Below are 24,718 nucleotides of genomic sequence, written 5' to 3'. Positions count from 1 at the left end.
AACCAACACAACCCTACAACATCCAGAGCCTTAAGGAACTCCGGACGAATCTCATCCACCCCCGGAGCCTTGCCACCGAGGAGCTTTTTAACCACCTCGGTGATTTACATTTATTTACATATATGTCTATGGTTATTTGCACCTAAGACTATTGGTTTGCAGTCTGTTATCTATAATGTTTTATGTGAAACACATATTTTGCATTAAAAATTTTTTTGTTGTTGTTGCTTTTTGCATCAGATGGTTAGTCAGACAGGGCACACCTGACACATTCTGATTTGCTACATGTATTTTACACAAAATATTCCTGGTAAAGGACTGCAAACCAATACAATATAGCAGTATAACCACAGACCTTTATGTGAATAACTGTCTAATGCCAAAGTGACGTTGGTGTAAATGTTTAGAAAGCAGCATCTGCATGGACCACTTTGAAATTTTTGAGATTGGGCTTGTTTCAGATTGCAGAAATCTACTCTGGATTAGGCCCCAGTCTATCAAGTTGTTAGCTTGACTCTTCCAAAAGAACTTCTTTCTGATTCTTCAAACTGAGATCGTTCTGACTTCTGTCTACTGCAGGTAAGATACTGACTACTGATAGCTACTTTACAGAACTCCCACTTTAGAAAATCCACTATCCCCTTAAAAACTGAAAATCAGCCTTATATGTGTTGTTAGCCTTTATAGATGCTTCACCTGATTAAATCCTTTACTTTTATGTCTCTTCTTGTCTTAATAGGTCCCCCGACCTCTGGCTATGAAAAAAGAGGGTATCCAGACTCGTAAACGCAAGCCTAAAAACCTGAACAAGTCCCAAACTGGTGAGCTTTAAACCCACATGTAGGCCCTGGTGTCTCCAAATAACCAGTAATATTTAGTTTAAAGCCACACTGTTCAGTCTAATAGTTTTCTGAGTACAAGAAGACACTCTCATGTTAAAGAAATAATCAAACATTTGTAGATTTGGATCTGTATATGTAATTTATATTTAAATACCCAGGACCATTTTTACATACATTAATTTAAGGTTTCCTGTTTCACGCAGGGCCACTAGGCAGTGAGGGGACTCCCATTACACCAAACAACACTCCCCGCTCCTCCTCTTCCTCCTCCAACACCACCACCTCCGCCTCCACCACAGAGGAGCCTCGGCAGATAAAGACAGAACCGGAAAATCACAGCTTGTACCACCACAGCACACACACACAGGTAAGACTCCCTCGGTACCTCAACGGTGTTCTTTTGTCAGAAATAGGCAGCATTTAAATGACTTTAAAGTGAGATTCAGGTGTTATAGAGCAGTCAGGACTGAGTTATTGATAATTGTGTGACATGGGGGCTCTTTGTCCACTGATGCTGATGCTTCGTTAGCAATTCTAGAGAAAGTTAAATACATCACAACAGGTGGTTTTTCTTTTTCCCCACTCCCTTCCTTTTCACAGAGTTAACAAAATTGGTATTTTGTTGCTTTGATCACACTCAAAGTTCCTGCAACACAAGAGCGAGGCCCTGAGACGAGGAAACTGAGAACACTCAGGTTGTCATGGCAAAAAGATAAGGGAGACAGGAAGACTCAGGACTCAGCTTTTTGATTTTTTTTTTATTGATTCATTACAAATAAATGTCAAGCAGTAAATCCCAGGGAAGAGACAGCTCCGAGCAGCAGAATCTGTCTAACCTAAGATTGTCAGAGAGTCTTTGTGAACAAAGAGTATCAGCGAGACACAGATAAGGTCACCAGTCTCATAACTGGAAGGCCATATCACTCAGAGGGCAGCTTGACCTAACATCAAACTGTGAACAAACACTATATATGACAATTCTATCGCCTCCTAACGAGGACATCTTAGACCTATCAGTGAATCTTATTATCCACAACAACAGTCTGCAGTTTATCACCAACAGCAGATGCTGTTTTAAAACAACTCAACCCTTAAAAATCTTTAAGAGTTTTTATATTGCTATCAATTTTGCTTGAAACTGTTGTTTACAAAATATTCTGTGGTAATTTTACAAGTGCAATTAGCAGCAGCGAGTAGCTGTAGTATTTCTGGTGCAGCCTGTGGCACTTCCAGTAAAAATATCAGAATATTTCTGCAAAAAAATATAACTGTGTAGTGTAAGTTTTTTATGTATTGTTCACATGAACACAACGGCAAATCTGATTTGGTCTTGACCCAATCAGACTAGCCGTTAGCTCGTGAGACTAGTCAGAAGTGCTATTTAGAGCTATCTACAACCAAGAAGACGTAAATAGTTCATAAACTTTCCACCAAACCCCACTTTAAAAGAGCTGAACAACCATGTAAACAATTAAAGCAAGCAGCCGAGATTTTCAAAAGATTTCTGTACTTATCATCTTCATCCTTTCCTCAGCAGATTTCAGCCTTACCAGCCTACATGGCAGCTCAGGGAGGAGCCATTCCTCTGAAAATGTCCCCAGGGGGCCACAGCGGGTCCTCCAGCTCCAAAGCAGAGCCCTGGAACAACCTAATCCTGGCTTAGGAGACCTCCGGTCCAGCAGCTCAAAATGCTACCTATGTACAGCAAACCCATGAAACTCTCCAAAGACTGCTGCTCTTGGCTGGGATGATCTCACTCCCATAAACTGTGCTGTCAGTATAATGGCTCGGGCCGAGATGTGGGAGCCACTACACACACAAAAAAGTTTGTTTTTTAAAACAAAACAAAACAGTGCTGGACAGTCTGAGCAACCAAAGGCTACAAAAGGGAATTCTTGTCATTACCACACTTTCCACCAAAGTCGGTGCAGAAGCATCAACACAAATACTGTCACACTACAAAATGACAAATATCTCTGATCGCTGATATGTAAACACATTCTTCAGTGTGATCAACACGATTGGAGACATTTTGCCAAAGAAATGATGGACTTACAAAAAAACAGAAAACACATCCCAACTGGACAAGCCCCACCCTTGAGGTGCAACAAAAAGTGTTCATAAAGGGCCAGTTCACATGAAGAATGATAAATAACAGAATCACAGCACAACTGAAAAAAAGACCAGAAGGGTTTTTATTTGCAGTGATTTGAAAAGCATTAGCATTATTTTGATGCATTAACACCCATATCTGTAGCTGAGGGAATGTTTTTTCAGTTAGGTTGTATATTTTGGACAAACAATATATAAAGAATTGCAATCATGCGGCAGCACCCTTTGCACCCCTACTTCCCAAGGTCTTGGTTGAACCAATCATTTAACTCCACAAACAACAGTATTAGCAATCTAATTGACTTTATAAAAAGTTAAGCATTTTAACGAGTGAAAAGAGTAATTTAATCAAGCGAGTCAACAAGCCTTGTTTGGTGCATTAAATGTCATAACGTGGTGACAGCGAGGCGAACCCAATATTGACTTATCTTCAAAATGAAAAACTGATTTATTAAAATAACAAAACTAGAAACAAAAAGGACTGACGTGGCAGCAAAACAACTATAACAGAAATCCAAACTGAGGACAGGACAAGGCAAGGCAAGGCAATAGTACGAGCAACATCAACAAACAACAATGAATCGGCAGGGAGGGGGAGAGGAAGACCAAGTTTTAAAGCAGAGGGTGATGAGGAGAAGTGGGAACAGGTGTGTGATTAGGAGTGAAGACAACTGGAGATGGGTGTGACAGGTAACCAGAAAACTGCTGAGCAGAGGACAGGTGAATGATGACAACACAGAACCAAAGCATAAAGAAGACAAAACAATACCAAGACAAGGACAAAAAACAGCAAATACAAGAAAACCCTAAATCAAAACAGAACAAAACCCAGGCACATGACATTAAAGGGATAAAAAATGTGAAATAAAAGATGAAACGTATAAACTAAGAAGAACCCGTCCAGAGGACCTGACTCAACCTTGCTAGATTTCCCTACCTGGATTATTGAGCATACATCACAACATTAAAGGGATAGTTTTGTTTTGTTAAAGTGGGGCTGTATGAAGTGCTCACAGTGTTTTTCCTCTCTCATCGGCCGTCAGCACACGCTTAGTTTGGAGAAGTTTGGAGTACGGACAGATTTGGCAAGCTCACATTTTCTCCAAAAAAGAAGTAATTCTTTTATCTCACATACTGTAGTTGGGCTCATGTAACCAAGTTAGTTTTGTATTGCTTGGTTTACCCCAGGTAAATGATCACTGGATGCCAAAAGGATGCACTGTAAAAACCCATGCTGTGGAGTTTGCTAAAATTTTTATAAAATTTTAAAATTCAGGGCTTTTATCGTTGCATAAAACATTGCTCTTCTGGTGGTCCTGCTCTGGGCCTCGGTTAACTTGGTTCATTTGTTGGAAATTCTTGTTTCTGCAAACTGAGAGCGAGCTGACAGCTGTTGACAGCACGTTTGACACCAGCTACTCATAAATACTTGACAAAGTCCAACTTACTGAAAAAAATACAATTTTAAAAACAACAATGCCTTGAACTCCACTTGCATATGACATTAAATAAATCTCTGATAAGAGGAAAAAAAAGTCATATTTTACCAAATACGTCCCTCCTAACCATTTCTTATACCTCAGTAAAACTGATTTACCATTTAGTGCAATACAAACATCTCACATATGAACTATAGTCTTTTGGATTTTATTAAGCAGATCACTTCCAAAGTGCAACACTTGATAAACAACCTATGCAGCACAAATTCTTTATAATGAATGTGACGTTGAATGCATTTAGCTCCCTCTACTGATTTCAGCTAAGATATGCATCAACTAGACATCAAACAGCTCCACCGGCTTTCTTTAATAAATCCCAAACCACATCATTATCTAATTATCATTTATTGTATGAAGGTTTGTTTGATAAAAAGACTCAGATTGTACAGTTTCTTGGCAAAACTTTTGATCTGCTCCTGACAAACACAAAGGTGTAAATGTGGAATACTGTCATGTGTAATTACAAAAATACCAATATGTATGAGTTTCTGTGTAAAAGAAAAAAAAACTCACTTCAGTATAATCATGTACTTCATTTGTGTTAAAGAGTAATAAAGACAAAGCCTTTTGACATAATATTGATGGTATGTGAAATGTGAACACTGAGGGTTTTTTTCCTTATGTTTCCAAAACATGACGTTGCGTCGAGCACCTTTTTTTTTTTTTAAGTATTTCAGTTTTCAAACAGCTTTAAAAGCTTCATTTTGGAGTTGTAGTTTTCCAATTTGCAAATACTGTCCTGTAAATGTCAGGATATCTTTGAGGAACAGCTGCACAGTGCACTGATTGAAGGCTTCTGTCAGCTTCTCTCTGACAGATTCTGCGTACCTGTCCTGGACGATCTCCCTCCAGCACTGTTGAAATCTGACTCTCAGGTCCTCCTGGAGGGTTTCGAATACCTGTGAGCTAAAAGTGTGACTGAGTAAAAACACCTCCCCTTTCGCTAAATGCTCCTCGAAACGTGCCGGTTGCTCTGAAAGCAGGCTCTCTGCAGCGTCGAGCATGGCGTTCAACTCCTTCCTCAGGAGTTTCTCCTCCTCCTCCTCCTCCTGTTTGCCTTCAAACACGGTGTTCATGCCTCTGAAGAAACTCCTCCGGTCCTGCTTCTGCTCGGCTGTCATCATAGGGAAGTTTTCTTTTTCAGATCCCAGCATGCTCTTAGCAACCCAAAACACATCTTCACACAACAGATTAAGATCAGCGATCTTATCGGCCACTTTAATATAATTCTCATAATCCACACTCTGAATGATGCATTTTGTTTGTTTGTAGTCGACTTCCTTGAACAGGTTTTCTTTGTTTCCCTTGAAGCCCCAGCTCCTCACGAAGCCAATGTGAGTCTTCACTCCAAACACGCTCCACCACTCCCAAGCCTTGTGAATTAGGCTCAGCATGCATGAGTCGGTGTTTCTCGCCAAACACGGGCTGTTCATGGTGAAAACATACACCTTCCAGTCTTCAGGAACGTCCCCTGAGCTCAGGAGCTCCTGGGTTTGTCTGATAATGATGTCCTCGCTGTGCTCCCCGTTGATGTAGTTGGGGTAGTAAGGGCCGTACATGATGAGCTCCTCTCGTTTCTCAATCACCGCCCACGAATGCTGTTTGTCTTCCGCGCCGCATTCCTCGGTGATGTCTCTGCGAAAGGCAGAAAATTTATGGCTCGCAGAGTCACCCAGAAAGATGTCGCCGATGGCGCCTCCGGATTTGAGATGTTCAAAAACTTTCTGCGAAGCGTTTTGTGCGTCGGACCAGAACAAAGTTTGCTCAAAGAGCCTGGTGGTGTCAGTCAGGTATTTGGTCCTCTTGTTCACACAGGTATGAGATGTACAGCTGTAATCACAGCCTGTCCTGGAACACAAAAAACAAACAAAAATATCAACCAGCTGTGTTTTCTTTGTATGATCAATGCAGAAACTGATATGTTTTTAAAAAATCATCATCAGAACTTTTTGTTGTTTGGCTGTGTAGCAAGTGTGTTCAAAAGTATCTGTAGACACTTTTACTTAAAGTTATAATTCAGATCTTTTGAAGCGGGGCTCTGTAGACAGGTTATGATGAATAAACATCTTACCTGTTGTAGATAGGACATTGAACACCCTCAGTTTGGAGAAATAGATGACCTGATGGCTGATCAATGTGCAGGCAAGGCTAAATTATACTCCTGGCATCTTAAAATGACTCCAGTCTCAAAAGAATCTATGCAAATGCTATTTTATAAACTTTTACACTGCTGTCAGTTTTTAATTACACGATTGTTCCTGCAGAAATATTACAATATTCCTGCTGGAAGTGCCCCAGGTGGTATCGTTAGAGCGACAACTCACTGCTGCAGCTATTTAGTTTGCAAATAATTGTGGAATTTTATGTAAATAACTGTGTAATACAAAACTGACAAAAAATGCAAAGGTTTGCAAAGTAATGCTCGCACGAACCGCCATGAAGTTTTTGAGAACAGATCTATTTTCAGACTACAGCAGTCTACTTTGGTCCTGGCAGCGCTTGGGCTAGCTGTTAGCTTGTCAGTCTGGTCAGAAATGAACTATTCCTCTAAACTGCAGTCGCTCAAAGAGCTATCTGCAACAGGTAAGATATTAACTGCTCATAACCTTTTCTCAAAACCTGACTTCAAATGCTTTGAAATAAACTTTTAAGCTGACATCTAGTAACTGCAACAGCCATATTCTGTAATGCTCATTATTTTCTTACCCATCAAACCCTCCGGTGACCCACTTATGACACTGCACTGGAACTTTCCAGAAGAAACCACTCCTGAAAGGAAAGTTTAATTGAGATTCGATAGTTACTCTGAACAGTTATAATTCTCAGGTACTACAATGAGTAAACATGTTCCTAGCCAAGCCAGCAAAGTGCCCTGGGCATGTTTTTGAAGGTATAGCTATCATAACGACTGAGTCAGTCATCTCAGCTCGAGTTCCAACATACTTGTTACATGATTCACAAACAACAAACAACTGAAGTTGAAGAAAAGGCCCGACAAATCATCACAAAAGAACAAACTCTATCTTTGATTACGTCCACGAGTTTCATGTGTTAAGAATTTGTTGCTCATAGAGAATCTTCGGCAAACCATAAAGAACAAACCTTTTAACCGCCTATTGTTTTACTGATTTGTTTATAATTACGCACAAGTCTCTGCTAATTGTGGGATTTAACCAATGGACTGGAATTACTGGTTTTTGGCTGTGTGCGCTCACTAAAAAGAGGGTAAGAACTTGAACTTTCAGTATGGAATCACCAATAAAACGGTAACACAAATATGTCTTTTAATACAGCAGAGGGAACAACAACAAAAAAAAAGGGTCACATTTCATTTAATTTGGCTCCAAAACTGTTTCTGTGATAGTTTGGAAACAGAAGTTAAAACATTATTCATATTGGCAAAAAACAGAGAAGGTTTGGCTTCAAAATATATTTTTTATTTATTCAGCACACTGCCGCGAGGAGGGCAATAAAAATGAAAGTTTTATTAACTTTCAGACTTTAATTAAAACTTTACCAGAGTATATTCAAGAAATGACTAAAATGGCTAAAATGCCATAATTTCTCAACATAATATTATCAATAGGCCTTTAAATATACATGAAATGGCAAATTAAAGTTACTGGTTGCTGTTACAAGTGGAGATGAAAACCACCTGAAGCAGCGGTGTCAAACTCCAGACTTCGAGGGCCGCTGTCCCGAGAGTTTTAGGTTTTTTTTGCTCCAACACACTTGATTCAAACGGTTTAATTACCTCCTCACCAAATCATCAAGTTCTCCAGGAGCATGGCAACAAGTCATTTATTTAAAGCAGGTGTTTTAAAGCAAGAAAACATCTAAAACATGCAGGAGAGCGGCCCCTGAGGAATGGAGTGTGGTGTCTTTTACACCACAGAAAAAAAAAAAAAAGTAAAAAAGGGGAAAAAGGGCACAAAAACTGTTGTTCCCATGTTCTGGAAACATAAGAGGAAGCATTCCTTTCCCCTAAATTGTGCCTGAAGTGGAAAATGTAAAGATTTACTCACGTCAGCTTGTCGTGCCGTAGGGTTCTGTCTGACCAGTATGTTAAACATTTCTTCTTACAGAGCAGTGGCTGCTCTTTATGGAGAATAAAATGAGGATGCTTACGGCCCAGCCTGGATGAAAACAGTAAAATCAGGGATTACATGATGTTCAGATCTTTATGAACTTTATTTTAAAAACAGTTCTTTGTTTTCAGGCAACAAACCCTTCAGGCTGGGGTGATGTTGCTGTGCTGCTGATAATGAAGTAGGACTATTTTAATGTTAAATAACCTAGAAAAAAACGAAGCATTCACTCCCATTTGCCCATAGTTTTTTGGTAAAGTAGAAACCTCTTTGACTCACGTGGGAAACGCCATGCAGCCCTGTCAGCACTGGTGTCTCCGGAGCTGCTGAAGCACTCGTTCTGCTTTCTTCTGGCCGAATGCAGTCATATCTGGCTGACTTCAGCTCACCTCTGACAACCTCAACATCCGTTAAGCTCGTACTCGTGTGCTAAAAGTCACCTGGGAGTTTGCTGCTGCCGGCATCAAGCTCCACCTCCACGGAACGTTCAAAGCGCTATAGATACCAAACCGGAACGGTGTTGATGTATTCCTGCTTCGAGCCAAGTTTCACTGTTTGTTGTCATTAACACTCACCTGGCATCAACAGCACCACCTTTGTTCTGCCTGATTAGTTTCCAAAACTATGCGGCGACGATAAATCAGAAACAGTTTTCATTAGAGATAACAGCTTAGCTTCATAAGGGACAGAAACGTAATAAAGGCTGAAAGACAAAACAAATGTAAAGCTTCGGTTTAGGTTTGCATCACGTGTCAGGATGATTTATGGAGGATTATAATGAAAGTTGAGTGCAGTTCAGTGGTAAGCCCTCGAGGAAAACAGCATTACATCAGGACTGTACACGCTAATCTGCTTTCCTATTAATAATTCATGTGATTAAGAAAAGTGCCTGAAGGGTCCCCAGTGGCAGTTTTGTCGTGCAGAAATCTGCCAACTTCGAATGATAAAACCAACAGGCCAAACAAAAACCGTATCTCCCCGTCTTATTGGACTGCTTGTGAAAACTTCAAGATCACTGATGTGTGTCGGGTGGGGGAAAGTGAAACGGAAAGCTGCCAGGCTCACTAGGCCTCAATAAAACAGTTTAATCTCCATTAGCATTAAACCTGTCATTGGTGGTTTCCTCGGAAATTTCATGCGGTCTAAAGAAAGGAGTACATATCCAGACAGAGAGAGACAGTGGACTTCTTCTGTGTAAACAGAGATATGCTGAGAAACACGTTAGACAAGATCTGGGTGGAGGTTGTGTCAATCATCGGATAGTGTTCATTTTCTTCCTAAAAAGGTGTAACAGAATGTACTAAATGTTATTACCTTCCATTCTCTTGACTTTGTTCTAATTATAACACGAAACGATTGAAGATATTAGCAGCTAACATCCGATTGACATATGAATTAGATCGACTGGCTCAAAGCAGATGTCAAAGGGGGTCCTTTCTGCTGGGTGAATTACAACAAGGAGGATAATCTTATCAGATTTTAGGCAAAAAAAAAAAAAGAATTTCCTACGTCAGAGATAATGTGAGGACCATATTTACAAAAGAGGCGCCACTTAAAAGTCCAGCTAGCTGTAAACTTCAGTGAAGAGTGTAAAGTGAGAGTGCTCACCCTGTGGAGTCGCTAAATTTATGTTTTACTGAAACAATCTATTAAAGCTGACCAGACAAGTTCAAGTGGGACCAAGACTAAAGGGGATTGCACTGATTTATAAACCTTTATGCTACTGTCAGATTTGCATTGCATAGTTTTTTTTTATATCTATGGTTCATTGTGAGCTCAAAATGCAGCAGCAGCAGCTAGCTGTAGCACTTCCAGTGCAGCATGGGGCATGTCTGGGGGGACTATCACAATACTGCTGCTGGAATAACAGAAAAAATTAAAAATTAAACCCTATTTCTCCAAAAGGAGGTTGTTTAAAGAGCTATTAGTTATAATATGTCACAATGTTCTGAATTATTCATTTCTATTCAGATAAGTTTATTTATAAAGAACAAAATTATAGATAAACACATCTCGGGGCAGTTTACAAAAACAGATAAAACAATTCATTTCATACCCAGTTATAAAGATTTACGGTGCAAATCAAGTTAACTGATTTCGGTTCAGTTCAGTTAAGTTTATCAATCATAGTCTAATTCAGCACAATCAGATTTAGTGAATTAGAAATGAAAAAAATCTGATTTATGATAAAATTAGAAAAAACATTTTCTAGCTAAGGAGGCCAGCTGAATAAGTAAAAACTCCCCATTCTGAGCCAACTGTGGGGAGAAAAACCTTTTTAACAGGAACCAGGCTCAGAGTGGGTGGTCATATACCCCAACCGTAGTGTGTGTGTGTGTTGGTGTGTGTGTCACACCGAAGCAGCTGGCTACAAATACTTGCTGAGAGGAAGAAAACCTACAAAATCAGTGACAAACTATGAATTTCTTCAAAAAGACTCTTAATCCCTTAATGGTTTCAGCTGTGATTTATTGTTCCTCCACATGTTTTGTAGCAGAAAAGCACCTGTAAAGACTCATGTTATCACTTATTCTGCCTGATCGGGACCGTGTCTGGACTTGCCTTGACTGACGTTTAACTCGGAGTCTTGGCTGATTTAGTTGCTCTTTTGCAGTCTGGAGGAGGGATTGGGAAAGAACTATTAACCTTGTTGGTGATCAAAAGAGTTTTAAGACCTAAAAAAATGCACATCTTATCTTTAGCTCGAGAGGAGGTCTAATCAATCAGTCAGCTGTGTGTCATTAAAACACCTGCTGGAAGAGCAGGGCATCCAGGTGCTTAGTCGAACATGCAGGGCACTGGAATTGGTATGTTTTACTGGAACGCGTCCATCTGCAGTTATGTTTTTTTTTCACTTTATGTAAGATCTTTTTCCACAGAAGTAGTTTTGACACATGAAAGATTTTGGCTCAGTTTAATTAAGGCTTTCTTAAAGACTACTTTCACAGCTCACTGCTACACCGTGGGTGCAAATACTTGTTTTACTTGTTTTAAATTAACACCAGCTTTACTCATAAAACACAATGAAAACATCTAGAGTTGACATAAGTGCTGTATAATAAACCCCAGAATGAAATGAAAGGCCTAGAATTCCTTGAAGGAATGCATATCGCCCGCCACTTTTCATGCCGGCGTTTTAGACTGAGATCATTTTTTGTTGAGAAATTGGGGCCATTTTGGTCAAATCAATATTACCAGCATTGTTACTGCAAGGCCACGCTCAGAGTATGTGTTGTAGACGACTCTCAGCTACTACCACACCAAATTCTGGCTCAATATTTGTAGAATTGACAGAGTTTTAGCCATTTTTGTGTTGGCTAATGTTGATTAGCTGTGGCAGCCATCTTGAATTAGGGTGACTCCAGAAGTTAATCAGATGTAAATGTACATCTAGTGATCACGTTTGGAGAGCTTCATGAAAATCCGACCAGCGATTCATGAGATATTTTGCTAACAGACGCACAGTGTTGACTCCAAACAGTTTATGCCGAAGTTTTGAGCAAAAGAATGGTGCAACAAATCTGAAGCGTGTGTTGTGAATGACTCTCAGTTACATTCATGACAAAGTTTAGCTCAGTATCTGCAAAATGGACAGAGTGGTAGCCTTTTCTTGTGTTTGTTAAGATGAGTTGGCTCTATTGACATGTTTACGAGCCGCTCAGTAACGAAGCGGCTCGTCTTATCTTCTTCAATAAGTTTTAGCTCTTGTTGCTGCGTGTGAGCTCAGACATTTACTGCAGCTTGTTATCGCCCACCGCTGAAGGCGAAGTGGTAATGTTTTGGCCCTGATCCTGAACCTGAGCACTGACTGATCAGACAATATCTGTTTAACACTTTGTCCTTAGCTATAGGAAATCAGCTCTGTCTGTTAGCAAAATATCTCATGTATCACTGAACAGATTTTAATAAAACTTTCAGAAATCAATCAATGGAAGAACATCGACAACTGATTGACTTTTGGGGTCAACCCAATTCAAGATGGCTGCCACAGCCGACTGACCTTAGAAAATACAAAACTACATATACTTAAGTCAATTTTACAGATATTGAACTCAAATTTGGTGTGGTTGTAGCTGAGCTTCATCCCTAAAGGATAGTCTGAGCACAACACATTGTGTGACACCTTTACTTGAAACTTTGCCACTAACTGTTGAAGTCAACCCTGTTTGTCTGTTAGCAAAATATCACATGAACCACTAGGCGGATTTTAATGAAACTCTCAGAAAGGAAATATTAGCTGTGCATCCACAACTAATTTAACTTTTGGAGTCAACCCAATTTAAGATGGCTGCCACAGCTAACAGACCTTAGCCTACACAAAAAGGGCTACGGTTCGGTGAAGTTTACAGACACTGACCTAAAATGAGACGTGGCAGTAGCTGACAGTCATTCACAGCACATACTCAGAGAGCTGCCATATCGCATTATGTTATTTCCAAGGTTTAACCTAAATGGGCAGAACTTCATTTTATCTCAACAAAGATGATTTAAGTTTAAATATTTTGTTCTCACTGCGGCGGGCGATATGCATTCCTTCCAGGGACGCTAGGCCTTTAATTTTATGTGCAATCGAGTTGAATTAAGGATAATGAAACTCCTCATCCTTTTCATCCACGACTAATGTAAAAATTCAAAGGTCCTCCGTGTTTACTATTACAGCTCAGATCAGCTTTCATGTTTCTGGAGATCATATCAATCACTCAGAAGAGATAGTGTGTGAAAGGGAGACAGACAGTCTGCTCCTTCTAGGAAGGAGTCATTATAATGAACAGGTGACCGGTTTTCTGCTGGCTCTCTAACGGACCAATCACAAGGCGCGCTGGGATGACAGTCCATGTGGGCGGGGCATCACGCCAGACGGTCCCCTCGCTCATTGGATCCCGAGTTCTAAACCCATGGGAGCGCAGCCAATCGGGGCCCGTCGGTCGATGTGACGCATTTTTTTTTTCAGGGCAGAAAGCTCGGTTCTGTTAATGGTGATCTCCGTCCAGCCGCATCCTCCCGATGGAGAGCGTCTCCTCCGGCCCGCACGGCGCATTTTCAGAGTAGCGGCGGGACATCCGGACGTCCGAGGCACCATGGACATCCTGAAGTCTCTGGGACACCCGGAAGAGATCCTGAACCTGATCAAATTCAAGCTGGGGGGATGTTGGGCCGTTATGCCAAAGTTGGATTACGTGAGTAAATTGTTATATTTTTAACACTGACAAAAACAGCACATCATCATCATTATCATCATCATCACCATCTTCCTCTTGACCATCTGCACTGTTGCGCCACACACACCAACACACACATCTCCACGGTGCGGCGGATTGACCTACATGGCGCACGGCGAAAACAGCTAATTGGACTTTGTCAAATTAGATCTGCGTTCTCGGCCCTGCTGGCTGTCTACGCGCGCGCGCGCAATGATGACCACCGGCGCGGGATTTAGGTAGCGTAATGAGATTGGAGGGTTTCATTGGTGAGGAGGGATGCTGCGCGTGCGTCTGACGCCCCTAATCCCGCAGTTTTAAACACCCCTGTGATCCAAGCAGAGAGATGGAGCACGTGAAGGCACCATCCATGGTGATAATGAAGAGATTCGAAGGTTTTTTTTTCTTCTGATTGTCAGACACAAGTGTTTTAACATTGTGGAGAACTTCAGCCTCCACTGAACTGAACTGCAGGTCTGAGAGTCAAAATTGAGCCGGGAGTCACTCTGACACCGTCAGGGATTAAAGATAAATTGTCAGAGGTGTTTTCTTGTGGTTTGGGCTCAGATCTTTTTAAGGCAAACAATCCAAAACGCAATCAGGGCCTTGGAGATATGTGGCGTCTTTTGTCGTGTGTTTAAACTCAGTTAATTGATTGGTTTTAGCTCTTTTTAAACAGTTTGAAGGGTCGACATGCAGAACCGGGGGTGACTGATTTCAAGTTTTCTTCCATCATGTGAAAAGTCTCAGGTGATACCAAAAGTATTGACTAAGATCTCACCACCATGAACTGCACTGTATTAGATGTTTTCTAATAAATAAAGATAAAGTTATTAACAAATCTCAATCATGCTGCTAAAGGTAAATAATAAGCGACAAATGCATCATTTTCTCTGTTCTCAGTCTGCAGGATTTACTCATTTTATTCTTATACTAGAAAATGCATGTTAGTGTAATTCCCAGATTTCTCCACTAGGTGGGAGCATAATATCGCTTCTATTATTTTAGGCCAAATTTGTCAAAAAAACAAACAACAACCTGAAACAACTATTTAATAATGCATGCAGTTGCTATAGAATAAAGTTTAGAGGACACAATAATGAAGCCCCAAAGTTTAGACTTCATTTTGCATGTTTTATATGCGGAAATGTTTGTTAGTTGCATAAACTGCACACGATTAATGTACTTCAAGCATGTGCTTTCCTTTTAAAAACGCCCAGTTATGTTTGCTTTTTACAGCTGTAATGCATCCTTGATTTTTTAATTTGGTCTGAGTCGAAATAAGGGTTAAAGCTGCTGTTTTGTTGCCTGTCGGCGGTTGGGAAACAGGAGGGGGGTCTGTTGCTAATGTTTTGAGCGCAGGAGGTGGGGGAAGTGTGTCAGATCATAACAACAGATCTACAAACGCTCTGCGCCCTCCCTGCTTCGCCCAGTGTCGAGGTGAGCCTGTTTGGAGATCAGCGGACTCTCGACCAGAAGCTTTGTCTCCACGCTCGACCCCTCTCGGCTCGCTTGTCCTCTACATGGACTTGGTGTTTGAAACTTCCCCAGCGCACACATGGACAGCGTCGTCTCATAACCGCGGGGTCGGCCTTCCTGCCGGGGTTTTCGCATGGCCGGAGCTTGCTGCAAGTGTCCGGTCTCCGTGTCCGTGCTCAGGCGCTCTCTGTCGGTGGCTCCGCGGGGCTGCGGCTCGGCTCCTCGGTCCGCCTTCCTGCTGCAGGGCCGGCGGCTCGGGGAGCGGGGCCTGCAGGAGGCCGCCCGGCCCCGGAGCGCCCTCAGACCCGCGGGCTTCCACCGACAGACGGCCCTCCTTTGTCTCCCCTGCCAGGCGGCCATGACGGAGACTCTGCGGACATGTTACGTGTACCTGAACCAGACGAGCCGGAGCTTCGCGGCCGTGATTCAGGCGCTGGACGGAGAGCTGAGGTGAGTCTGAGGAGGCGTGTCTGCAGGCAGCTTTTCACCTAGACTGGAGGGAGGCGTTGGCTGCTGCAGAAATGTAAACAAAAGCATTCTGCTGATAGCAAACAGCTCCTGCATTTGAGCTAATTTATGTCGCACTTGTTGACAAATGGGGAAACAAACCGCTGCAGACAACACCTTCCATGCATACCTGCAGCAAATGAAGTTGTCAGGGCAGGTCCTGCTAAGGATTGTGCAACACTGTTTATTTTGCACCGATATAACCTTTCCAGAACTATCCTCCTAAATCATAATGTGTTGCAGTCAATGACTTGCTTCTTCTGATATAAAAACAAACCATTTAAATGAAAAGCAGTACTTCACTTTGCACATTACATGATATAGACTTCAAACCAGTTCGTTAGTTACAGAATGACTTTTTACTAATTTATTTATTTCTCCTTGTCAAAGGCCCCTAAACCTGTACTATCATTAATATAAACTATATAGTGTAGTATAATATTGTTTTGGGGAAAACATGTTTAGATTTTATTGTCGTTGGTTGTATTTGATGTGTACATTTCTTTTTAATTTTGTGTGTTCATGTGTTATATTTTATTCTTCTGCCTTCATCAAAGAGATTTTAAAAATTTATTTCTACAGATAAATAGAAAACAACAAATTCTTGGGTTTTGTGGTTCATAAATTAGAGTTTGATCAATTATTTACATATCAACACTGCCTAATGATTAACTTTTTTCTGTTCGGTCACCTTTTGAAGAGCAGATACACTTAAGCCAAACATTACAAACAAACCCCTCTGATGCAGCCATGCATATGCATCTTCACGCCGCGTACTTTATATGTTTTCCATGCAGGAATGCTCTCCACCTGATCGGCTCAACAGGTCCGCTGTTTCAGTCTTGTCTTTGTTCGGAAAGTTCTGCAGCCGCCTCACTCTCTCCGTTCTGTGTTCTTATGGTCCAGACATGCCGTTTGCATCTTCTACCTGGTGCTGCGTGCGCTGGACACAGTTGAGGACGACATGACCATCCCTCTGGACAAGAAGGTGCCCATGCTGAATGATTTCCACATGTACCTGTACCGGGAGGAGTGGTGCTTCACCGAGAGCCATGAGAAGGATCGGCAGGTTCTCGAGGATTTCCCCACGGTTCGTATACACAGAGGAAACACAGAGGCGGCCGGAAACGGGAGCTATGTCACTTGTCTTAATGACGTTGTTCGTCCCTTGAATCCAGATCTCACTGGAGTTCAGAAACCTCGCTCAGGAATACAGAGACGTCATCTCAGATATCTGCCACCGAATGGGGGTTGGAATGGCTGAATTCCTGGAGAAGAAGGTGGGATCCATGCAGGAGTGGGACCAGGTGAACAACATTCTTCTGTCACAGTGATGTTAAGAGCATAACTACACAAAATACAGTACATGGTACAAACAATTCCAAATACATGGCAACATCTTCTCCAAGATGTTTACTGAAAGCAGCAGGGATTAGATTTGAGCGGTGAAAGCCACAGGAGTTATTGTCAGTTTGTCTTATCAGTTTCCTCGGGTGTTTTCTACTTATCTCAGTCTTTCCACACTAGGAAATCTCCTTCAGATCTGACACACGTAGATTAAGCATGTCTCTGCCAGTGCTATGTAAATGTTTAATCAGTGTTTTGTTCCCTGTGTGATGCCACAATGATACCAGTTGTTGTTTTCTGTCTGCGACCTGCGCAGTACTGCCACTACGTCGCCGGTCTGGTCGGCATCGGCCTGTCGAAGCTCTTCTCCGCCTCCCAGCTGGAGGATCCCGAAGTGGGACAGGACACCGAGCTGGCCAACTCGATGGGCCTGTTCCTCCAGAAGACCAACATCATCCGAGACTATCTGGAAGACACGCAAGAGGGTCGTCACTTCTGGCCACAAGAGGTAGTGTTGGTTGGACTCGGGCAGATAAATAGTCACGTGAGAAGAGTGTGCTCCCTTAAGAAGTGCTGTAGGTTTCTGCAGAAAAATACAACAAATGCTATCAGGTCCGTTGTGTATCCCTGCAGGCTTGGAGCCAGTTCACCAGTCGTCTTGAGGATCTGGCTCACCCTGAAAAGCTGGAGTCTGCTCTGTCTTGTCTCAACCTGCTGGTCACTGATGCCCTGCACCACGTTCCCGACGTTATCGCCTACCTGTCCCGGCTGCACAACCAAAGCGTCTTCAATTTCTGTGCCATTCCACAAGTAAAGAGCGTTTCATCAGCTTTGTCAACCACTGGGTGACAGTATTCACTGTGCACATAATATCTGAGCAGATTTATTGTGTGCTACGTGTAGTAACAGACAAGCCAGCCAGCTTCCTTTTGCCCGATCTGTGTTTATGCATGTAGGCTGCCCAGATTACTGTTTGAAGGGATGCCATTCGGCTGCCTAACCCTCGTGCATCTACAGTTATAGTAACTTGAAAAAAGCTGCACTTTCTTACTTGAAAATTATTCTTCAGTAGCAAAATAACTGACAGATTGTTGGAAGAGCAACGCTTTTGATTTCTTCCACCTGACTCATACAGCATGTCATTCCTCTGCCAACCAGGTGATGGCAATAGCTACACTCTCAAGGTGCTACAACAACCCCTTGGTGTTCCAGGGCGTGGTGAAGATCAGGAAGGGACAGGCGGTCACCCTCATGATGGAGGCCACCAACATGATAGCCGTTCAGACCATTATCACCCAGTACAGCCAGGAGGTGGGTGCTCGTCTCTGTCAGTCGTTTTCGTTCTGCTGCAGTCCCGGCGCTGCATTTAATGGTCTTCCATCTCCCTGCAGATTCTGCAGAAGGTCTCCGTCACAGATCCGTCGCGGGACAAGACTCTGCACATCCTGGCTGTGATCCAGGAGAAGTCCGCCCTGCCGCGGTCCGGCTTCTCCTCCAGGACCCACCACTTGTCCCCGATGTACCTGTCTGCCGCCATGCTGCTGGCTGCCCTCAGCTGGCAGTACCTCAGTACGACTGCAGCCCAGGCGCAGGGCACAGGGGACATGCAGTGACAGGGAACCCTCCCACAAACCATTCATTAAGCTCACAAACTGAAGAAACCCTGTTTTTCTGTCCGACTCATCAAATCCGAGGCTCTTCTTCTTCATTTTTGTTCCCCCGCGGCTGCTGCAGACCACGGACAGACTGAACCATGAAGGGGTTCCTGTAGCAGCCCGGTGTCTGTATTTTGTGTGGCGCAGCTTTAGTCCAGAAAACAATGGAGCCGTGTTTCGGATTTTGGGGAACACGGTCACCAAACGTCATGAAGCTTTTGTTTAATTTTGTCTCAAACATTAGTATTATTTTTGTTTCTATGTTGAATCACTGCTGTGAGACACACTTGAAGTACAACGTTGGACTTTACGGTATTTGCACTGTATGTGGGCAGAGATCATGCAGACTGAATAATTCATGCAGTTTCGACAGGATAAGAACTCTGCAGTACCACGTTAGAATGATCAAACAATTGTCTTTCAATGAAATTACAACATATTTTTAACATGTGGGATTTGTTAGCTAAGTGTCCTTAACACAGCTTTGGTGAGTAGAAAGGCTAGCACAGAGTAACTTTGTACAGAACCAAAGGAGAGTTACAAGCATTGCTATGTAATGTGACATTTTGATTTGTACATATTTGAACAAATAAATGAGCAAAATAATAAAATATAAACCTGAGTGTGCAGATTTAACGCAAGTCTTGATTTTCACTTTGGAAAAAAATTGCGCTAGAACCAAGAGCAAAATGAAAAATAAAGCTGCTGTCAGCTTTAACTCCTAAGTTTATGAAAGGCAGACTAAAAAGTAAGCCTCACACAAACAGTCCCTGTGCAAAGACCATAAGAGCCGTGAGCAGCAGAAGACTGATGGTCACATGATTTTTTATGTTTCTCAGGTGTTTTCTGTAGGAGACATGACAAGTTAAAATGACCATTCTAGGTTTGAAGAGAAACTTTTAGCTAAAACAATATTTGACAGAAAGTCTATGGAAGCCTGAGTGTGCTCTCTTGGCATTCTGGGGGAATATGAGGAAAAAAAACAGAGGTCCTATATGTATAATTTGTATATGTACCAAAAAGAGTAAGAGTTTGCAGAAGTGGTATTTTTTTTTAGACAGTTAAATAGTTGGTGTGTGATATCAACAGGCAGTTAAACAGTTCTGTGGTAAAATCTGTAAAAACAAAAAAATCATAAAACTAAAACTGTAATTGTGTAAAAATCACAAAATATATCAAAATGCCAGTTTAGTCACGTAAAGTCTAACTTTCTGTGACCAGCTTGAACTTTAAATGATGTTTCTACTGCAAAGTTTGAGTTATAGAGCACCAAATAGGGCCCACTGACCTTTTCTTTTCTTGTATTTTTATTTATTTTTGGTGCAACTTGTGTCTAAGTTGTGCAACTTACCAATACCAAAAGTCCTGGCACACTGTTCCCGACTGATCTGTGTGTTTTGGTGTAGGATTTGCATGTTTTATTTTAAAGCTGCTCAATGAGATACAGGTGAACAGGATAGTAATAAAGGTGCTTTAGTGCTTACATACTGGCACCCTTCATCATACGTCTTACAGTAGATGTTTGAGGTGTGCAGGATGTGCATTTGAACTCCAATTCTTTAAAAAAAAAACAAAGACTAACTTGCATAAAGATAATACAAATTTGCTGAGTGGATATTTTCTCTCTTTTTTTACTCGATCGTGTTTTTAAGAGCAACAGTCAACCTTTGGAGTGTTTCTGGTCATATGAGAGGTGTGATGACAATATATTTATTACTCAGACATGTGACTCTTTAACTTCAGCCTGATATAAAGAGCTGCAGCAAGTTTTGATCAGTGAGGAAAAAAGGAATCTCTGCAAAGGACTAGTCAGTTGAAACAGCAACACAGGTAAAAGTAAAAAACTCATTTTGGAAAAGTGTTTTACTTTTGTGTTTCTGCTGACCATTTAGGGGAAAAAAACTTAAAGTATAGTTGGCACTTTTTGTCACTTGTTGTAATTATACAATTGAAGGGAAGTTTAATTAAAACCATTTAGAGCTGCGGTAAATTAATTAGTTTCGTCGTAAATAATCAGAATTGAAATGTTGAAATGTAAAATGTGTGTTTTCATATAAGTCAGCTTTAAATTTGACACCTTTTGTGCTTTGTGTTGCTGCAAATGAAGTTTCTTGATTTGAATCATGTCATGTTGGATGCAGGATGCAGCCTTTGTTCCTCCTCTGCGTCGCGGTGACGGTCTCCGTCTCCTGGGCGCGCTCTCACCCTGATCCTCTCTCCTCGGAGATGATCAACTTCATCAACAAAGCCAACACCACCTGGAGGGTGAGATGTCTCTGTGCGTTCGTGCAGAAGTGTCAGCTCCTCGAAGAAGCTCCTGCTGCTGCAGGCGGTGTTCAAAGGGCGGTGACTGAACTTCTTTTGCTCTGCAGGCCGGCGTCAACTTCCATAATGTGGACATGAGCTACGTGAAAGGCCTGTGTGGGACCATACTGAGGGGACCCAAGCTGCAAGAAGTGTAAGTTTTTACAGTGTGAGTGTGAGCTTCTCACATGTCCAACAGGTGACAGTCTCAAGGTTTCTTATCTGTAGTAAATCATTAACTGTCTTTTTTTAAGGGGTCATGATGTTGAAGGCATACAGCTTCCTGACAGCTTTGACCCGCGGCAGCAGTGGCCCAACTGTCCCACGCTCCAGCAGATCAGAGATCAGGGCAACTGTGGATCCTGCTGGGTAAGGTGGAGAATGGAGCGACAGAAGCGTCACTCTGAGAGGGCAGTTTCCCGTCCAGCTGACACACTTATCGTGATTTCCCACAGGCGTTTGGAGCAGCTGAAGCCATATCGGACAGGTTGTGCATCCAAAGCGGAGGTAAGGTCTCTCTGGAGATCTCCGCTGAAGATCTGCTCACCTGTTGTGATGAATGCGGCATGGGGTGAGCACCGGCACAAAGCGTAAATCCATTTATGCGGTTAGAAAGGCACTCGTTCCGTTACATTTAGGCTTAGACGTGAACACTGACCAATAAAAAATACCTAAAGTGGAATTTAAAGGTTAGGGCGCAACATGTTGGTTAGCTTGACAAGACAGAGATGATTTCACTTCTAAAAGGTATAAAAACAAGATGATCCCTTTTTACTATTTTGTCAATGCTTTTTAATAACGTAAGGAATCGAGCTGAAAGCCAAGATTTCTCAGTGCATAAAAACACTCCCTGTGTATCATAAAGGTCACTCAGTTGTCTTTTTTTTTACTGTGCCGTATCTCTGTCAAGTGACAGAGCTTGTTACTGGTTTTATAGCCAGTTAAGACTCTTTTTAAAATATTTTTTTTACCTCTACAACCCTTTAGGTTAGGTATTAGATGCACCTTCTTGACATTTCTTCACTGTTTTTGTTGTTATTGTTGTTACACACAGTTTTAGATGTGTTTTTGTTTGGCAATTAATACTTTGGCTGCAACATACAGCAAGCTCCCAATCAAATCATGACCAGTCCACCTCCATGCCTTCTGCATGTTTTTTTTTAATCAAACAAATTCTCTGTGTCTTGTTTTGCTACCAGAAAGTACTGTCTTCAGGAATTTAGGAAATATTTTCCTTCCATTTCGTTCCACAAAGGTCAAACTGGGTGTTCTGATCAACAAGAAAAATGCACTGAAGCTTTTTTGCAATCTTATTTGGATTCAGTCATGTTGTTCTAGTAATCCCGTCAGCATTTAGTTGTAAAATTTATCACATTTCCAGGTAACGTGTAGTTTACCCCATACTGAAGAACCTTCTGCAGCTTTATGGAGATCATGAGTTTATTTTGAAACCTTTGGTGGCTGTTTGGAAGAACTCGTGATCCTTGAAATCAGCATCACAGTCTTTTCTAGTCCCTGTGTTGGCTGGAGACCTGTTAAGGGTGTAAAGTCAACATGGTTGTCTTTTTATTTCAGCTTGTAATGGAAACATGACATTTTAATGTAAAATTATGATGTAATTATGACGCTTGCTCTCATTAGGAAACCTAAATCGGTGTTGTACCCCAGTGAAAGGGCTTTTAAAGAACTCATTATGTGTTTTCTTTCTTGGTGGTTGTAGATGTTTCGGGGGTTATCCCTCTGCTGCGTGGGATTTCTGGACAAGCAAAGGACTTGTAACAGGAGGCCTGTATGGCTCCAATATTGGTAAGTTCACCTCACTCATCAGTTCAGGCTGGTTTGAGCATCATAAGTCTGAGATGCTGTGTGTGTGTTCCAGGCTGCAGACCCTACAGCATTGCTCCCTGTGAACATCACGTAAACGGCACCCGTCCTCCGTGTCAGGGTGAACAGGACACTCCTGACTGTGTGCAGCAGTGCATCGATGGGTACTCGCCATCGTACCCGAAGGACAAGCACCTTGGTACAGCCATGAAAAAAACAAACAAACAAAAAAAAAATCAGCCTTTCCATCACATATTATATTGTCTTCCATCTGTCTCTGAGTTCTCCTGTGTCTCCCCACTTCAGGCAAACGCTCGTACAGCGTCCCGTCCCAGCAGGAGCAAATCATGACTGAGCTGTACAAGAACGGCCCTGTGGAGGCTGCTTTTACTGTCTATGAGGATTTTCTGCAGTATAAGACTGGTGAGGCTTTTACTTTAAATGCTATAAATACAGATGCTCCTTAGGATGTGTTAGTTTGTGGGCCCCCTTATTGTCTTTAAAGAAAGTTTTAATCCAAACTTGAATTCATCCAACAGTAAGGGATTCCTGTGAGTCGCTGCCATGCAGGAATCAGTTAAGACCCTAATATTTTAAAGCTGTGTATTAGACTCTTTCTAGTTTTTTATTTAAAAAAATATTAATGTTGAATACAAGTTTGAGACCCAGTGACCAGCAACTTTAAAAATGATTGATTTTATTCCTATCTGACTGAGATTATTTAAGTCTGCTGGCTCTCTTTATGCTTTAGAAAAGCTTCTGTATATCTTCTGAGTTATTGTGCTTTCTGTCACTGTTACCAGGTGTGTATCAGCATGTGACGGGGGAAGAGCTTGGAGGTCATGCAATAAAGCTCCTGGGCTGGGGGGAGGAGAATGGCACCCCCTACTGGTTAGCTGCAAACTCCTGGAACAGTGACTGGGGAGACAAAGGTACATGAGGGAGAAGATGTCATGTTTCCTGGTCGTATTGTGTGTTCTTCTTTGTACGGAAGACCAGCAGATTTGAGTTTCCAACAGCGACTGGAGACATCCCTCCGACTGTATGCTGTCTTCTCATCGCAGGTTTCTTCAAGATCAAACGTGGAAGCGATGAATGCGGGATCGAGTCCGAGGTGGTCGCAGGATCCCCACTGAACTGAACGAAAGAAGTCCTGGTGGCAGATAATCAACAAATAAATCAAGCAAGAAACAAACAAGACCTTTGTAAACATTAGTAGATTTATTCTGATAAGTAGGGAATAAATTGTTGCATCCCAAGCTCCTTTGTGGGGCAATTAGAGACCAGAATACTGGGCAGGAAGAAGCAGAATTTCATGTTGTGTAAATGTATACATTTCAGAATATCATCCAGGAAAGACTTAATCATAATAAGAGGATGAGCCATTCATGTACTAAAGAACATTTCCTGATGAACATGAGCCCAAATCACAATAAATTATAAGATAACTTCATGTGTTTCTCACATTTTATTATTTAAAAGTGAGCTGATCAACACCTGGTTTTCACAAACTCTTTGGCAGTCAGTAAAATAAAAATAAAACCATGAACAGTTCGAATCCTGTTGCAAGAAATGACAGCCTCAGAATTCCCACTAACAATGCTTATAAGCTAAGACTGTTTTTGTGTAGTTATAGGACCATTTAAATGAGATAAAGTAGAGGATATATCATATAGAATTATATTTTTTCTTAGAATTCTTTGAAAATATCATCAAAGCACATATTTACACTCTTTGCAGTTAATATAATAAAAATATTTTCAAATGTATTTGTTTAATAACTAATGTTTTGAAAAATCGGACACCTATTTATTGTGTATAACTAAACAGGCAAAACAAACTATGAATATCTAGAGTTTTAAA

General features: G+C 41.6%; 4 protein-coding genes across 7 annotated transcripts in view; 3 read left to right on the top strand and 1 right to left on the bottom strand.

Moving 5' to 3' along the window:
* Positions 1-3,426, top strand: part of gata4 (GATA binding protein 4) — a 10,365-nt gene extending 6,939 nt beyond the window's left edge. The window contains exons 4-6 of one of the 2 annotated variants that reach the window (XM_017423190.3): positions 740-821; positions 1,046-1,209; positions 2,377-3,426. In XM_017423190.3, the coding sequence (XP_017278679.1) occupies positions 740-821; positions 1,046-1,209; positions 2,377-2,505 (375 nt within the window). In that variant the 3' untranslated portion in view covers positions 2,506-3,426. The remainder of the gene's footprint in view (positions 1-739; positions 822-1,045; positions 1,210-2,376) is intronic. The other variant, XM_017423191.3, reaches the window with a different exon arrangement.
* Positions 3,427-5,042: 1,616 nt separating this feature from the next.
* On the bottom strand, positions 5,043-9,084 carry LOC108240064. 2 transcript variants are annotated; one of them, XM_017423192.3, is made up of 4 exons: positions 8,821-9,084; positions 8,479-8,589; positions 7,160-7,222; positions 5,043-6,301 (listed from the first exon to the last, which is right to left on the bottom strand). In XM_017423192.3, the coding sequence occupies exons 1-4, from the start codon at positions 8,832-8,834 to the stop codon at positions 5,134-5,136; spliced, it is 1,356 nt and encodes a 451-aa protein (XP_017278681.1). In that variant the 5' UTR covers positions 8,835-9,084; the 3' UTR covers positions 5,043-5,133. The 2 variants fall into 2 exon arrangements, with proteins under 2 accessions (XP_017278681.1, XP_017278682.1); XM_017423193.3 differs by lacking the exon at positions 7,160-7,222.
* A 4,410-nt stretch (positions 9,085-13,494) lies between these two features.
* fdft1 (farnesyl-diphosphate farnesyltransferase 1) lies at positions 13,495-19,356 on the top strand. 2 transcript variants are annotated; one of them, XM_017423186.3, is made up of 8 exons: positions 13,495-13,718; positions 15,571-15,668; positions 16,632-16,815; positions 16,904-17,032; positions 17,389-17,580; positions 17,706-17,882; positions 18,231-18,383; positions 18,464-19,356. In XM_017423186.3, the coding sequence occupies exons 1-8, from the start codon at positions 13,515-13,517 to the stop codon at positions 18,683-18,685; spliced, it is 1,359 nt and encodes a 452-aa protein (XP_017278675.1). In that variant the 5' UTR covers positions 13,495-13,514; the 3' UTR covers positions 18,686-19,356. The 2 variants fall into 2 exon arrangements, with proteins under 2 accessions (XP_017278675.1, XP_017278673.1); XM_017423184.3 differs by lacking the exon at positions 13,495-13,718 and having other exon boundaries at positions 13,763-15,668.
* Positions 19,357-20,440: 1,084 nt separating this feature from the next.
* Positions 20,441-24,308, top strand: LOC108240069 (cathepsin B). Its single transcript, XM_017423200.3, has 10 exons — positions 20,441-20,557; positions 20,869-20,992; positions 21,100-21,185; positions 21,286-21,400; positions 21,487-21,602; positions 22,752-22,837; positions 22,911-23,054; positions 23,162-23,278; positions 23,659-23,787; positions 23,920-24,308. The coding sequence occupies exons 2-10, from the start codon at positions 20,870-20,872 to the stop codon at positions 23,994-23,996; spliced, it is 993 nt and encodes a 330-aa protein (XP_017278689.1). The 5' UTR covers positions 20,441-20,557; position 20,869; the 3' UTR covers positions 23,997-24,308.
* Positions 24,309-24,718: the final 410 nt, after the last annotated feature.

Source organism: Kryptolebias marmoratus, linkage group LG19 (assembly GCF_001649575.2).
Source record: "Kryptolebias marmoratus isolate JLee-2015 linkage group LG19, ASM164957v2, whole genome shotgun sequence".
Lineage (NCBI taxonomy): Eukaryota > Metazoa > Chordata > Actinopteri > Cyprinodontiformes > Rivulidae > Kryptolebias > Kryptolebias marmoratus.
Note: the sequence above shows the minus strand (reverse complement) of the source record. Positions and strands in the feature narration are given on the sequence as shown.